This window comes from Amphiura filiformis, chromosome 5 (genome assembly GCF_039555335.1).
Source record: "Amphiura filiformis chromosome 5, Afil_fr2py, whole genome shotgun sequence".
NCBI lineage: Eukaryota > Metazoa > Echinodermata > Ophiuroidea > Amphilepidida > Amphiuridae > Amphiura > Amphiura filiformis.
Window position 1 is genome coordinate 52,277,529 of NC_092632.1, and position 17,267 is coordinate 52,294,795.

A 17,267-nucleotide genomic window follows, 5' to 3' on the forward strand; every position below is an offset into this window, starting at 1 on the left:
AATTCCACTTTTTCAAATTCCGCCCCCCCCTAGTCCAAAAAGGTCCAAATTTTGAAAAGGTCCACTTTTTCAAAATTAGCCCCCAAAAAAAATCCTGGTTAGACGACGCAAAAAGAAAACCCTGTTCTACGGGCCCGATCCGGATTTTGAACGAATTGGGGGGAAACATCCTGTACAATGAATGAATACCTAGACCTGTATAGGAGACCAGAATGGAGAAAAGATATTGTCTTTGTGATAATTAATAATAACCATATGGCCAAGATCTCGAAAGAGAGACCTGGGAGAAAATCATTCTGATAACCCTAAATCTATTATAAAGCCCATTTTCTCAAGTGTTTGGCCACCGTTTATCGGCACCTTCCCCCCCCCCCCCCCCCGTCCTCTATTTATATTATTCATCAGGTATCATATTGTTGATTCCTAAAATCTAATTATCACCAATTCTCTCTTGTGAAAGGATCGAATCTATAATCCTAACAATTAGGCCTATGGAGTAAACGTTGGTGCATGGCCGATTGGCCCGGCCGATTGGTCGAAGTTGATCAGGAGAAGATCGACGTTGTCGGCGGCAGAATTACAATTTAGAGGGAGAAAAATTTAATTTCACCAGGCTCAGACTATTTTAGCCCCAAATTAGGGTAAATTTGCTATATAATGGGCCAGTGCGCTCGAAGCGCCCAAAATTATGCAATTTTACCCTCACTGAGTTTTGGCCCAAAACATGGTGTTTAAAAAGGAAGATGCACAGGGCACTCTTTGGAGCTTTTTTGGGGCCCTGGGCCCGGGCCATCTGGCCCAATGGTTAATACGGCCATGCTGATCTGAAAAATCAGGGGAGATTCCAGTGTCTTTGATTTGTAACCACACTGTAAAAAAAAAATCAAATAGGCTATCTGATTCTGAACAGACCTAAATAGGCCTACATAGCTATACATCACATTCAGCTGCATTCCTGACTTTGATCGAAATGTCCCTTTTAAAGGGAGTTTTTATTTTTTTAATTATACCCTGTGGTTTCAACCATTTCATAAAATAGGGATGTCTCTCGTCATCGAAAGGTTAGGTGAACATGTTTGTACTTCAAAAAGATATATAAAACAATAAATGTGACATTTTATTATATAAAACTGAAGAATATAATGTTATTTGGTAAATTTATGGACAATTATCTACTGTATACTGGATCGAATGAATAATCTGATGTTTATGATTATAGCCCTCCCCTCCAACTATAATATCCAATTCTTCCTGACACTTTCATAACATTCTAGTGGCGCGGAAGATGAAACTGGAAAATTACAATTCATGAATTAAAATACAAATTAATGATCATTTCTGCGTGAATCTTGGTTTTGTTTCGTACAATCTAAATTTTATTATATTGGCAGGTCATTATAATTTAGTACTTTGTCCTTCCACCCTCAACAATCGAATACAATTTGAGAAAATCGTCAAGTAATAAGTATTCTTTTCTTCCGAATTTTGCACCAACCTGCTAGCTGCAGTACTGCTGAGCTGTGTGGTAGGTATATTTGGTAAGTACATATTTATGATTTTATCTCCAACAATTTTTTGAATGCTATATTCAGATTCATCATGCAATTTCCTTTCAGAAAATGTATACTTTCTTGTGGTTGGGTCATTATGTTTATAAATTAATTAATTAATTTAATGGTACGGTCATGAGTATATATGACTATAGCCAAAATAACAATTTCTCGATCATGAGAGGATGTACCTTCTGTGTCAGCGTACTTTTCATAGAATAACACGATCGCGCGACCTGCATGACCGAATCTTGACCTTGCCTAGCAACGATCGTGTGATTGGTCAATTCTCAAAAGCTGTGTTTGCGCCCGTAAGCGCCCGGTATTTGCATGTAGTGCGCTTGGCGCAAATAACTGTGCGTACCCAAGTTGGCTCTCATGATCGAGAATTTAATATTTTGGCTATAGACTCGCTGAGTCTCATGGACGCCGTTCGTCCACTGAGACTCGTTTTTCCCATTTTGTGTGTGAATGTGATTTACACGCTTAAGACTTTGCACCGGCGTGTAGCATAACAAATTTCTTTGAAATTTGGACGATGCATGTAAAACTGTACTCATAAGAATCAGAAACTTAACTAGGATTCTTACCAAATTCTTGAAACGCAATATCATTTGGAATTTCGGCGAAAAAAGATGATTTAAGAAGCCGCCTCTCTCCCGTGTCCGACAAAAATGATCACGAATGAAAAATGACAAATTTCACTGCGCTGCGTGCTTTCAAAGGTTAATTTCGCTGATCCCTCCTGTTCTTTTCAATGTCAATTTAACACACGATTCCGCTGTTGTTTTGGTTCCAATAAAATAGCCTAAATCTCAAGGCCCCGATCTCAAAACAATAAACATGGCGGAACAAGCACAATCCGATGACCGTGCGTAAGCAGTTGAAGGACTGGTTGATTAAGTTACATGAAAATACGTCATTGATCACCATCAAGCGATAGTCTCTGCACAGCCAATTTATGTCGGTCCTAACGTTAAATCGTTCTTATAGACACATACAGTGTGTGCCGAGACTAACCTACCACCTGCCTACGACAAAAACAAATGAGACGAAGAACTGAGCAACCATTTTTGTCCTGAAAAATGCTTCATCGTGACGATCTGAAACGCCAAAAAATTTTTTTTTACTACGCTGGATATTGTTCTGGAATCAAAGTACATGTAAGGATCAAATTTGAAGGTAAATAGGCCAAATATTGCAAGAAAATCTACTCACTAGGCGGCTAGGGACTGCGCATTGAGTACACGGCTATAGGGAAAACCAAAAATCTAGACTAAGTATGACGGTAATTTTTATAGTCCTGCCAGCAAGACTTCATTCTTTATCATAAACATAATGACATCTATATGGACCTGGTATGACGAGTTACAGTTACTGGAACTATAATTTTTATTGCTCAAACAATTTATATTTTATATCTGGATTATACTATAAATAGATCAGTGATAATCTGTACTGATCATAAATAAGACTGGACTCAACTATAATCAAATTAAGTATTTCTTGGCCAAAGTGGAACATGCGTGTTGCGTCCATGTAGTGGTCGCAGTGCAAGGCGCGTGTATACTTTCTTCTGTACCGCGCTATTTTCATGTGTGATTATCGCGGAGCCACTAGCTAGCCTTCAGAGTGTTCCAGTTTGGCCAAGAAATATTTAATTTGATTAGGCCAAGTAAAAAATAAAACATGTTTCACGTCCCCTCCGCTTCCTTTTTGAGGTTTCTTCAATTTTATTTTATTTTTTGAAATTCAGTTATAACTTTTCAAAAAATATGTCTAGGAAGTTGGGATGCTTTCTATAGCCTTGCTAATATACAAGAAACACTTTTATAAGGTTTTGTGATAGTTAGAGGAAACCTATCTATCAAAACAAAAAATAAAAAGAAGACCCATCCTCTTTCCAGGCACTATTGTATACGCTAAAATAGCTCTAATTATGGGTATTTACACGATTTTGCGATAAAAAAAAAAGCCCCTCTTCCTCCTTTTTTTCAAAAACCGGACGTGAAACATGTTTTATTTTTACTTGGCCTTATAGTAATAGTATCATAGAAAAAATATTAAATTTGTGTACATTGTGGAACAGTCAACTATAAAGGTTGTTACTCCGCGACTAATCATGCCAACCACACGCGCGTACAACGTCAACGGCAACGCTACTCTACGCGTCCATATTAGCGAGGGCCGAGGCTATCTGCGTACAACTGCTGCCTTAGTACACACAGCCACGCAAAGAGTATGTTCCACGATGTACACTTGTACACGAATTTGATAATTTTTCTATAGTAATTCGTGAATTATAAAATAAGAAAAAGTGTACAACCAGTGCAGTGGCAGTGCCAAAAGACATGACCATGCCATGTTGGAATTGTTTTTCGTTCCCAAATTATGCAACCAAATTGTACCCTGTATAATACTGACATTATCATGAAACCAGGCTTACGCATGAATTTGTTTTATCTTCTAGAGTCATTGACATTGCTAGCACCAATTGATCAAAAACACCAGTAGCATGGCTATGCAACAAAGAGCTGCAGCTGAGCAAGACCAGGATATGCAGGCTGAGGAGTTTGGGCCACTTCCAGTCTCCAAACTTGAGGTAGGACCGTAGGTCACTCACATACAATGTACTCTATATACTCTGCCAAGAAAGTATCCTTACACTTGGAAAAATAACCACAATTTCAAAAATGAACCATATTGGAATAAATTTGTTTTTGTAATAGATGCACGATCTAAATCTGCACATTGAATCCAATGTGACCTCAAGAAGTAAAGTTACAAACAATTAAATGGACGAAAGTCAAGTTTTAAAAGTGACAAACTGGCCTATCAAGGTGCAAAAAGATTCCAACAAGCGCGACAAGGAGACAACACAGTTTCTTCAATGAAGCTCAATTAAAGCAGTTTTTATTTCAGTTTTACTTCTCTGTACTTTTCATAACTTTCATTTTATTTGTCAGTTCTTTTGTTTCAGTTTTCTTTTGTTCCTTTTGTTTTAAATTAAAGGCATGCATAAATTAGCCATTCACCACTCTCAAACCAGATGTCTAGTCCATGGAGTTTTGAATCTAAGGCCAGTTTGTCACCTATAAAACTAGTTCCAGTAACTGTAACTCGCCGTACCTAGAGTTACAGTTCTCTCTATAAATATCTATTCCACAAATAAGAAACATCACAATATGTGGGCTCATTTTGGGCTCTAAGGATGTAGCTGAGGAACTTTCTCAAGGACAGTTTGGGCATGCACTGATGATTTTAATCCCATTGTACCAGGGTTTGGGCGTGCTTGGATGATTTTAATCCCACTGTACTAGTCTATACTCACAAAGTTGAGGTAATTGATCTACATTGATCTCATCTTTTGGGTGGGTTCAAAATTCCCAGGGTTGGCAAAACCTGCAATCTTCATGGGAGTAATTTACTTAAAGTGCAAAAGTGGTCAAAATATTCCTCTGCAAAATGTCTTGATTTTCATGATTTGGATTTATCATATTGAGCAGCATTCTACTTCTGATGTTTCTACACTGTGTAGAGAGGGTCTACAGCATCTCTGAGGTAAAACTGACATATACAAGGTATATTTCTTGATGCTTGAAGTTTGGATTTCTTAAACGTACAGTGCATCTGGGCATCCCTATGTACCGCTGCAAGACTTCAGGTCAGTAGATGGCATTATGTTTATGATAAAGACTGAAGTCTTGCTGGCAGGACTACTATAAAACTGGACCTTCGTCTAATCAAATGCTGTATAAACTTTGCTTCTTGAGGTCACATTGGATTCAATGTGGTGTCATAATGTGCCGGATTAGATAGTGCATCTAATAAATAAAACCTAAGTTTTTCCAATATGTGCCAGTTTTGAAATTGTGATTATTTTTCCAAGTGTAAGGATACTTTTTTTTTATATGTTTTGGCGCAGTATAATATGCACTATTTAATGAAATGATATCAATATAAGGCGATCATCAACATTGACTGATCATGACGATTCACATTTCCAAAGATTTCAATGCTGTATGCAGTGCAGTGGCGTGGCGTAGATTTCTTTTTGACATTGGGGGGATGGGGTTGGAAAAAATTTCTTAGTTTAGTGAATCCAGCACCCTTTTGGCGACCAAATAAGATACAAATGCACGCAAAGTGCACGAAAAACTTTGCCACAATATTGAATCTAAACTGATGAAATATTGTGCAAAAGTGGAATAAATTTGTGCAAAGCACGTAAAAATCGGCACTTTTGGGGCTAAAACTAGTAAAAGGGCCAAATATAACTTAGGTTAATTTGCGAAACCCACATGCAGCCTGTGTCAACATGGGGGGGGGGGTTGGGATTGTATGGACCATTCCCCTAGCAAAATATTGGGGAATTTCCCCCCCTCCTCCATCCCCCTCCTCCATCCCCCATGGTCTATGCCTAAGATGTAGTGGTTTAACTGGTTGTGTGCATGCAATATGGTTTTATTTTTTTTATTTATTAAATTTCTTATATTAACTATTTGCCATAGAATCAAGGAATTAGTGCCAATGACGTGAAGAAATTGGAAGAAGCTGGTATGCACACTGTGGAAGCAGTAGCCTATGCAACCAAGAAAGAACTATGCCACATAAAGGGAATCAGTGAAGCCAAATGTGATAAAATACTTGTAAGTTTTCAATGGCTAAATATGCTTAAATTAGGGCATCTAGATTCCAGATGGCATCCCATTGCTCCCGCTTGCATGTACATGTAGTTGTATATCAAAGCGGAGAGGGACTAAAAAGGAAAAGACAAAACGAGGTTGGACCAAATAAAGGACAAAATGGGGGTTTAGAACCATTTAATGGATAAATTACAAAATGGGAGATCTATGGCAAAGTGGGAACATACCAACCCACATACTATTTTCTGAGTCAGCTTATTATAAAACACATGGTAATTTCTGTGGGACACATAAATTCTATCAACATTTTTATGTCCAATATGTCTAACTGTAGATTTGACATGATTACCCTCTATGAGAGAACATGTAGTAAAATGACTTAAGGTTGGTCATAACCGTGGAATTATGGAAACTTTCGGGCCTCATAACTGCTAAATTATTGGTCTAAATATATCGTATAAGAATGGCAAAGACTTGATCAATTCATCTGTGAGATCAAATTTGGGACAAAATGCTAATTTTTTGCCCCAAATCCCCCCAAAACAGGATTTTTTAAATTAATTTTTAAAAACTAGATAAAAAGTATCCAGGAGCCATTTTTCCAAGTGGTCAAAAATGCATAAATTTCCAAAAAAAAGCCCAATTTTTGCCCAAATTTCAAATATTTTTGGTGAAGTTGATCAAAATTTGAACTCACAGATGAATTTATCTAATCTTTGCCGTTCTAAATATTTATACTTTTATAGACTTTAGACCAACAATTTGGCAGTTACGAGGCCCGAAAGTTTCCATAATCCCAGGGTTAAGGGGTGGGGTATGAACGTTTCGACAGCATTTTTTGTGGGACATGAGAGCAAATCAGACCTATCGAATTGCATTCTGAATACAAAGAATGTCTTTCTGATATCAAATAATTTTCATTTTATGAAATTCACGATATAATACACATTTTATGACAAATTATTAAAATTTGATATTTTTCACATTTTGGAGATATAACAGTCCTTGAAGTAAATTTTATTAATTTAATGATATAGTCTTAAAGTGTATACATGTAGCTGGGAGGAAAAGCTGACGATCAATTGAAAATTTTGACCTTTCATATTGAAGATATGGATTTTTTTCCCAAAAAGACCTAATTTTTTTTGGTGTTTTGGGAAAAAAATCCATATCTTCAATCTGAAAGGTCAAAATTTTCAATTGATCGTCGGCTTTTCATCCCACCTACATACACTTAAGGTAGAAATCATGAGATTTATAAAGTTTACTTCGAGTACCGTACTGTTAAATATCAAAATATCAATTTTAATGATTTGCCATAAAATGTGTATTACATTGCTAATTTCAAAAATCAAAATTATTTGATATCAGAAGGCCATTCTTCGTATTCAGAATGCAATCGATATGTCTGATGTGCTCTAATGTCCCACAATAAATACTGTCCAAACGTTCATACCCCTTCCTTAAGACCAACCTTAACACAGAATTTTATTTTAATAAAAAAATTTTGCAATTGGGCTAAAAAATAATGACCCATTGTGGGCAAATGCGCAGGTCCCCAGGGGATTCAAAAACACTGTAAAAGTAAGACGTCACAGTTTAAAATAATGATTAGTGGGTGGAATTTGGCCTTAAATATATTTTTATAGCATGATAGCCTCATCCCCAGTTGTGGTCCACATACCATTCTATGGGCCGTTGTGAAACATGTTTTTACTTTTCTTATATCAAAACGGCTAGTGCAATTTACCTGAAAACTTGGGAATCAGATTATTTTGGTACAAGCCTCAATTTGAGGTACAAAACACAATACAAAAATATCTGACCACCCACCTTTAATGTGCGAATTATGACATTATGTCAAAATTGCGATGTGGACCTGACAAACACAACAAATTTTGTTGATTCCATTTAGGTGTACCGTACATTGGGACAGTGCAAACATTACAAATGTATACCAAAAAAAATCAATTTTGAAAAAAATTACCCAATTTAATATTGTAAGATTTTATTATGGCTTTAAGCATTGGGTAGGAGGAGAGATACAGACCTAGTTTGAATCCAAAGTTGTTTTAAATACCGTATGGTTTGTTTCAGATGTCCTGTAGCCCTTCACCGGCCATGTGAGATCAATGTAGTACATTGGGCTTTCCAGCTTTCACTTCTGCTCTTAGAATCTTGGCCTGATTAATCTAGTGACTTGCTTGAATAACCCAAGTTACCCTTTAACATGTGTGTTGTGTTTACATGTATCATTTGATTGTTCTGCAGAATGAAGCAATGAAACTAGTTCCAATGGGATTTACAACAGCAACTCAATTTCATCAACAAAGGGCAGAGATAATACAGATCACAACAGGCTCAAAAGAACTCGACAAACTTCTACAAGGTAAGGCTCTTTAGGGTGTGTGTGTGTGTGTGTGTTGCCTTCCCCGACCGATCTTGGGTCAACTTTTTTTATTATATAATTATATTATACATACATTGTATATAATAAGTTAGAAAATGTAGCGAATTTGATCAAGTATTTAATTAGTTTTATTGCTGAATCCCAACCTGAAATATATAGCTTATGTACTTCAATGTCTTCAGGTGTTGGCCGATCCAACCCAAGATCGGATCTGCCGATCTCCGATCTGAAAATTAGCAGATCGGGCCGATCCGATCCCGATTCAGATTCCTTAAATGTTATTCTACAACCAGTACAAGTTCATTCAAGTCGGGTCCCAGTAATGTTAACGGTCAAAGCTTAATTCCCCAAACCTGTAACTATGTAATATGATGACCGTTTTTAGAGGTTTTTCATGTCAATATCAACCCAAATAAAATACCATTTTACACCCCAAGTCTAGGCCCCGGTAAAACCCGTGATTTTTTAAGGCAAAATCCGTGAGGTCATTTGACAAAAAACGTGATTTCCCGTGTTGTTTTGCCGACAAGTTTAGATCACCACGTATTTAAAAAAATAAGCTTACATTCTTGCCTCATCATCATGCTTTAAAACGGTTCCATCTGAAGCTGGTAGATAAAACGTAACATTCTGTCTATTTCCAGAAACCCATCTCAAAATAATCCAGTTGAAAGCTTGACATTTGCGTTTTCCAATAAAAATTAATTCCAAAAACTTTCCATGTCTGTTGATTTTCTGTGTGAATTTATATTTCTTTTAAATGCCGAAGTAGCGTGCATCATGCTTTTTTTTTCCGTCAAGCTAGCTGTTGCGCATGTGCATGAACTTGTTGGATGCGGTCGAAGCAGGATGAGCACGTGGTCCGGTCGCAATCATGAGCTCAACTTTGGCACCGACCGCCCAAACACGCGACATGAGTGCAGACAGCGGCAAATCATAAACAAATGGGTGCACAACTTGGACCGTAATTAACCTGAGAATTGGGTCACGATTGTAAACAAACACTCTACACAGAAGACAGCGGCGAATCATAAACAAAAGGGGACACAACTTGGACCGTAGTTGACCTGGGAATTGGGTCATGATAAAATGTTATTCAGCCAAGGAATGTTGTGGTTATTGTAAACAAAACATTCTATACAGAAGCGTGTTATCTTTATTTACATTTTAATTTTTTAATGTGTTCAAACTTCAATATTTATTTTACTTTGTTTGAATTCAGAATATTAAGATAGTACACTCATTCACGATTAATTAAATTGTTAATTGAATTTCTAACAACATTTTTTTACTGATGCTGATCAAATCAAATATACAGTCCCAGCGTTACTCACTCAGTGCCTCCGATTGTCGGAAGTTTAATCATTAATCCATTTCTCTTGATTGTTTTATTCTTCTTTCTTCTCCGCGAATCAACTTTGATTTGCGTGTTTACCAAGTTAGGCGAATCACTGCGCGAATTGATTCGATGACCCTGCAGCTAAATCAGCTCCATCGATATTATAATAATTTATGCATATGACGTATTGGGGAATACCGCGGAATTCCCATCCTGATTGGTTGTGCAGAGTTGTTTACAGAAAGAATTCACGTGTTCGGAGATTAAGAGATGAAATCGTCCGTGTGAGGAGGAATAGCGAGAATGTGGGCGATTCTAAAAATAACATGCCCTCAAATTCACCTTGGGAAACCCGACATTGAAGGGCGCAGGGAATTCACGTGTCGACTGTTAAAGTGTTTACAAATTTTTCCCAGGGACGCACTGTACAGTCCGGAGTGTTGTCACTGAGTGGATAATATTTTCTGGTTTTATTATACAATGGACAATGGAATGTAGAGGCGAACCACTTATGAACTGCTTTTTGGGGAGTCCCCTGCACACGTCATTACATCATCGCTGCATGCTTTCACTGTTGAATAAATTTGACCTTGATTGTTTGTTTACATTTTAATTCGGTCTATCAAAGGGTGGATACATACATAAAATACCGTATGAAACGACATGATTCTTGCGGTGGTAACAACGTTTTTTGGAAATATATTGGCATTAAATAGTAGTAATGTTACATAAGAAAGTAATGGTAAGCTTAAAGAATTGTTGTGTACTTTTATTACTGTCAAGTTCAGAGATCGGTAAGCTAGATCGGCAGCTGATAGCTCATCTGCCGATTCAGATTCAAGGCCGATGCAGTCCATATCGGCACCGATCTCCGATTCACAGATCGGTATCGGCCAACACTAATGTCTTCCATTTCAGTATACATTGTGGGTATTACAATTGACAGTATCAAGTATATTTGTGTCTAGAATCAAGGGTGAAGATTTTTTCTAGCTGTTCTAGAAAAATATCAACCCTTGGGTAGCAAATACAGCCAACAATGTTTTTAACTTTTTTTTAGTTTAAACATATTGACCTCTCGCATACAGCCAACAATGTTTTTATCTTTTTTTTAGTTTAAACATATTGACCTCTCGTTCATGAAAGTCTTGTGTTTGGATCAAAAGTTTAAATCAAAATCATATTGACCTCTCATTGTAGGTTACAATGGTTGAGTTGGTGCATGTATAATAGGAGTAAAAACCCAGACCGCCCGACCCTATCCAAAATGTTCATGTAAGGTCAACACAACAATTTTGTTTTGGGCCCAAAAAAGATGCTAGATGAAGTCAAAAGTTAGCTATTAATTATCTAACTCATTAGGCTATCAATCAAAATGTTTAAAACAGAACATTGGAAGTTTGGAATGACCAAGTTGGACTCTAATCAGTTCAACCTGTAAACCAGATTTTGATCACCTCAAAACCCATGCCCTGACATGGTCTTGGTCAAAACTGTGTGTGTGATGTAGTCTATTTCTGCTTAATGAGAATCAAATCATTCAGATCCAGAACAGTGTGACTTATGCAATTTGTTTTGTTCATTTTAGGTGTCCCATAACACAATTTCATTGAACTGCAACTGAGTGTGATGTTTGTATACTTCGTTCACTGTTGATCCTGGTGATCACTGTTTTTGCCTATTTTATACTGATCAAAGTGTAATTCACAGAGGGACCATTCTTAGAAACACTTATTATTCTATAGCTGTTGTTTCTGGAAAATGTGGTTTTGAAAATTGAATAATTTTTGAAATTTTGTGTTGTTATCTAGGTGGAATTGAGACTGGTTCAATAACAGAAATGTTTGGGGAATTCAGAACAGGGAAAACGCAATTGTGTCACACACTAGCTGTTACATGCCAGGTAAGAAGAAGTCAGGTATTACTGTATTCATTCTATTAGTGCCCCTCCCCTTATAAGTGCCCCCTAAGGAAAAGTTAATGTGACAACTGAACTGTATTCGACCTATTAGTGCCCCTCCCCTTATAAGCACCCCCAAAGAAAATGTTGATGTGATAACTCTCTAAAGCTTTCAATATACCTGTACAACTATATTTTGTCAAATACTTAATTTTTAAAAAAATACAAAAATACCTATACCTTCTAAACCTTTCGGTTTAGGATTATGACGATTTTGTCTTCAGATACATTATATTTTTCCGAAATAGTTATATAATGTGTATAAGTTCCCAATTTTGACTCTCATTGACTCCTGGAAGTTTAAACATGCTCTTGATCTTTGTTGAGAGATAGCTGGTAAACTTATATAGATGTGCACTGCCTCTTTCAAAGCACCCAGGCGGGAAAAAATGTTCATTTCCCAGGAATGTAGCCAAATTTTCTTCCAACATATCAGGATTTCCCACCATTTCTTATGTATTTCTTTATAAAAAAAAAGAGAGCATAATTTCCCTCCAGATTACTAAATTTCCTGGGAATCAATAAGATTCCTGAATTCCCCATGTTTTCCAGGCCTGAAAGAACCCGTTGTTGCTGAAAAGATCTTGACTTGGTCTTAAGGTGGTACTACACCCCTGATAAATTTGTGACTAATTTTGCATTGTTCTCTTTATCCATTATATATACTTAGCTTCCAATAGATAATGGTGGAGGAGAAGGCAAATGCTTGTATGTAGACACAGAAGGAACATTTCGTCCAGAGAGATTGTTGGCAGTAGCTGAAAGGTTAGTTGAACAATAACAACAATCTCAAATTTCCAGTTTGCATATAAGGCCAGAAAAGGGTTTGTGTTCCATCCAGAGATGTGTTCCATTCAAATCATCTGTTTAAGCCTTGCTAGTGTGTCACCAGTTCAGATGATTCAAATAAGTTCCAGATTTCAAAGTGCGCCAGGGATGTTTTCCATTCAAAAGTGGAGTGGAAGCACCTGTTATAAATTGAACTTTGGCTCTACTAGCCTCTAGTAAGGTTCCCATCAATGTTATTATTCTGTATTATTTTTCTTGAATGTATTTTTTACTCAAACAGGTATAACTTATCTGGCAGTGATGTGTTGGACAATGTTGCCTATGCCAGAGCATACAACAGTGATCACCAGTCCCAGCTCTTACTACAAGCCTCAGCCATGATGGCCGAATCAAGGTAGGTTTTTATTGTACAATATTATGTAAAAAATGACATAAACATTTGAAGATATGGTGTAATTGTACGGTTCTTTATAAGGGTGCCACATCAAAGAAATACAAAAAATAAGTTGCAAAATGTTGACAATTTTAAAGGCCTTTATCTGAAAACTAAGTTTGCTGTCATCTGAACATATAATGTTCTCAGGAACATGTCATGTATATATGCACAGGAACATGTCATGTATATATGCACAGTGGCCTAGCGGTTAGACGTTCATCTTATGACTGTGAGGTTGTGGGTTTGAAACCCGTTAGGGACAACAGATCATGCCCAGGTGTATAATGGGGAGCTGATAGTTACTAATACTGGTGCTGTTGTTGTTGGTTGCTAAATGGTGTGATATCCTAGTGACTGTGGAATAAATGTCAAGTGCTTTGATTTAATTACAGATCTGAGGCGCTATGTGACATGATCAAGGGGAATGAGTCACATGTCGGCAATTTTCAATTAGAAGTTTTTTACATAATTTTCTGGCAGTTTACGAATGCTACATTTTGATGCAAACCCCATCAAAATCAATATAAACAAAAGAATTTGAACACTATTTTTGCCAATATCTCAAAAACAATATTAGCCACATCCGACTCATTCCCCTTGATCATGTCACATATATGCCTACATTTATTTATTACTTTGGGGATGAATGTCTTCATGATTAATCCAGAATTCAGGTGTGTGGTTTTCTTTCCCCTCTCTGTTCAAAAGTAGGAAAATACTGATTTTCAGGATTGTTTTCAATATCGCTGTATAATCATATGTATTCTAGCCAAGACAAATGGAATTGGGTACCCAAATATTGCTACAGAGGCTCTGCCTTTTTTCCGCTTTGCAAAAACACTTTTTTGCTTATTGGTTTGTACATTACATTGTCAAAGATTAAATGTTTGCACAATTAACAACAGTCAATTAACTTATATTTCATAAATACTTGGGATCGAATACACATTGATGGTTGATCCCAAGATTAAAACCACTTTTGGATACGGTGCCTAACCCTTCGGAAACATTGTTTTCAATCTTCCAGATATTCTCTGTTAATAGTAGATAGTGCCACAGCCTTGTACAGAACAGACTACAGTGGTCGTGGGGAGTTAGCGGCAAGACAAATGCATATGGCCAGATTTCTAAGAACCTTGCTTAGACTTGCAGATGAGGTGGGTTATGATTCTACCTTAATTAAAAACAAAAGATTGTTTGCTTTTCCATCTATAGGCCACTTTTGATAGACGGGTTGCATGGTCGGTTGATAAACAGGGTTTTTTTCCCCAAAAGTGACCAGCATATGCCATCATTCATGTATTCTCACATAGGTGTACAGCACACTAAGAACGAGAGGCACGATATGACGATTCAATTCTTGTCAACAATGTTCACATTTGTTTGTTCAAACTCCTTTCTCAAATGCACAGTCCATCATATTATCATGTCCACACATGCTAGATAATGTTTTTAGCCAAAATGGGACACAACTCTTAGCAATATCATTGTTCTCTGCAAGGTCCTCTGCTTTGCATTCTTGGTCCAATAGAGGACATCGCAATATGTGATCCATGGTTTATGGTTCAGTACTACATACGCAGGACGCATCTTCCGTGTATATATCCACACTTCTTGAGAGTCGCTTTACATGCACATTTCAAATACATTGAGGTCTATTGCAAATTCTGGTGATTCACAATATGGTGCGCTGTTAGCGGTTGCTCTTGCTTCAGGGTCGACGTCGCCCAAGTGTGATAATAATAATGTTGAAAACAGCTCCACAAAGGATTTCGTGTGATCAATAGTTTTACTGCACATTCGACATTCATGTGTAACATCATTATATTAACATTTAACTCACAATGACATAAGGTTCCTGTGTTTTATTCATACTACGCAGGCTTTTGATGTCAACATTTTCGCATTAGGCACATTTTGACCTTTTGACAAAGGCTGGAGGCGCATCGTATTGTGAATCCACCAATGTCTGTACGAAAAGGCCCGAAGTTTCTTTGTCTGTTATTTACAATTTCTAATTCAATTACTTGAACAGGCCATTGTATTTTTCTCTTTTAGATTTTCTTTATTATTTCAATGCAGTTACTGTCTTAACTTGATTATAGTATCAAAAATTATGATAACAAAATTAACCGAGACTGCTATGCTCAGACATGAGCACACAAACACATGGAGGATTTTCTTATTGCTTTGAGATAAATTCAGACCTAATATAATATATTGCACTCTCATTATGAAGGTAGGGTATGATTAACTCAATTTGATGTTTGCTTGTTGAGAAACTAAGTGATTAGCTAACTATTAGCTATAGTTTATGTACGCAGAGGGCTTAAGGAGATACTCTATGGTGTATTATCAGTGGCGTAGCGACGGTGGGAGGGGGGCAGAGGGACATGTGACCAAATCAGCATCGATTGTGCACCCCCTCCTAGCGGTGAGAGTCAAAATTTCCGCACGAAATCATTTGAAAGATCAATTTAAGACCAATATTTAACTTCATAACCAAAATTAATGAGTGATAGGCCCTATTTGTGCAAATTTTCAAGAATTGGGGAGGGGGCGCCATTATGTATCCTTAGCCCTGGGCACCACAACTCCTAGCTACGCCACTGTGTACTATTTTCGTAAACATATCACAGTCAAACATTTGAGCTCCAGCCTCTCTGATCTTATTCTTATTACCACAAAATGCATAATTTACCTGTTACATCCTTTTCCAGTATGGTGTTGCAGTTGTGATAACCAACCAAGTGGTAGCACAAGTAGATGGTGCAGCCATGTTTACAGCAGACCCAAAGAAACCAATAGGAGGGAACATTATGGCACATGCTTCAACAACCAGGTAGGATACATTCACAACAGGCAGAGATGTATTTGGCTATCTTAATTTAATAGCTTTGTCTCAAAATCACCAGGTTTTTGTGCGTTATTCCAGCTGGATTGAAAAAGTTTCATCTTTTTGTCCGCTGTTTTTTTTGCCTTCAAAATCTACCACACAAATATCTCAATAAAATTCTTCATCTTGAACACAGTGAAACTTTGTGTGCATATTTCTCAGCGTATCAACAAGCTCTTCCCACAGATTGATGCAAAAAATTTAAGTAAAAAAACACATTTCGCATTAGGTTTTTAACTTGGGAAATGCTTTGAGACAAACTATTAAATTAAGATGGCCTAGCATGTAACCTTTCCTATGAAATTTTCAAAGAAAGTAAGGTATTTCAGCATAAAAAGATCAAATATGCATGTTTATAAGGTGATCCCCTTTAGCCACTAACCACTGCGTAGTCTGTTCACCAGATCCATGTCGAAGACCGCGCCAAACATTCCACCACTTGTCCAAGGGCCAGATTGATGTTCAGAAACTGTATCTGTCGCCCTCTTACATCTGTTGGCAGTTAGCATTAGTCTTACCATTCATAATTTTGAGCATATTACTCTAGAACATGTTTACCAAAAAAAACATTGTAAAGAGCTCTGTATTATTTTGTCTGACATTATGAATAATATTGGTGTATCTGTTTTCTGCAGGTTATACCTTCGTAAAGGAAGAGGAGAGACAAGAATTTGCAAGATATATGACTCTCCTTGTCTACCAGAGGCAGAAGCAATGTTTGCTATCAATGCTGATGGTGTTGGTGATGCAAAAGATTGAGTGAGGCAAAAGTTTCTCACACTTGGTGCTTAAACAATTCCATAAAATGCAACCAAACTTGAACCAAATTAACACTCTCATTACAGTATTCAACCTGATAGTGCTGGTATTTTTTAAAAGCCGCAATTTTGTCATCTATTCAAGAATGTTGCAATTTCCAATGATAAGAATTGTAAACAATTTTCACAGCCATTAAAAAACCGATGTGCAGATGGTCATCCTGTTCGTGTCCATTTACATAATTGCATGCTGTTCATTAGGGTGCATCAAACGCCCCCAATGTCAACCGATTTTCTTCTTATTTGGTCCAAGTGTGCCACTTGCTAAGATATTAATCTACACCAAATTTAAATTCAATCGGATGTCGTCTTCTGGGTCCACCGTGAGCTCAAAGTTAGGACGCGATCTTTGGAGAAATATCACAATTACACATGAGGCAGCTTTTTATCTTTCCATTATTTGTACATAAAAATCATGGCTCC

General features: G+C 37.0%; 1 protein-coding gene across 1 annotated transcript; it reads left to right on the top strand.

The window, feature by feature from the left end:
- The first annotated feature begins 1,263 nt into the window (after positions 1–1,263).
- Positions 1,264–16,870, top strand: LOC140153346 (DNA repair protein RAD51 homolog 1). The gene is made up of 10 exons (XM_072176072.1): positions 1,264–1,538; positions 4,021–4,152; positions 6,062–6,199; positions 8,468–8,585; positions 11,757–11,848; positions 12,576–12,670; positions 12,975–13,088; positions 14,158–14,287; positions 15,851–15,972; positions 16,662–16,870. Exons 2-10 carry the CDS (start codon positions 4,066–4,068, stop codon positions 16,783–16,785), a joined length of 1,020 nt encoding a protein of 339 aa, XP_072032173.1. The 5' UTR covers positions 1,264–1,538; positions 4,021–4,065; the 3' UTR covers positions 16,786–16,870.
- The last annotated feature ends 397 nt before the right edge of the window (positions 16,871–17,267 follow it).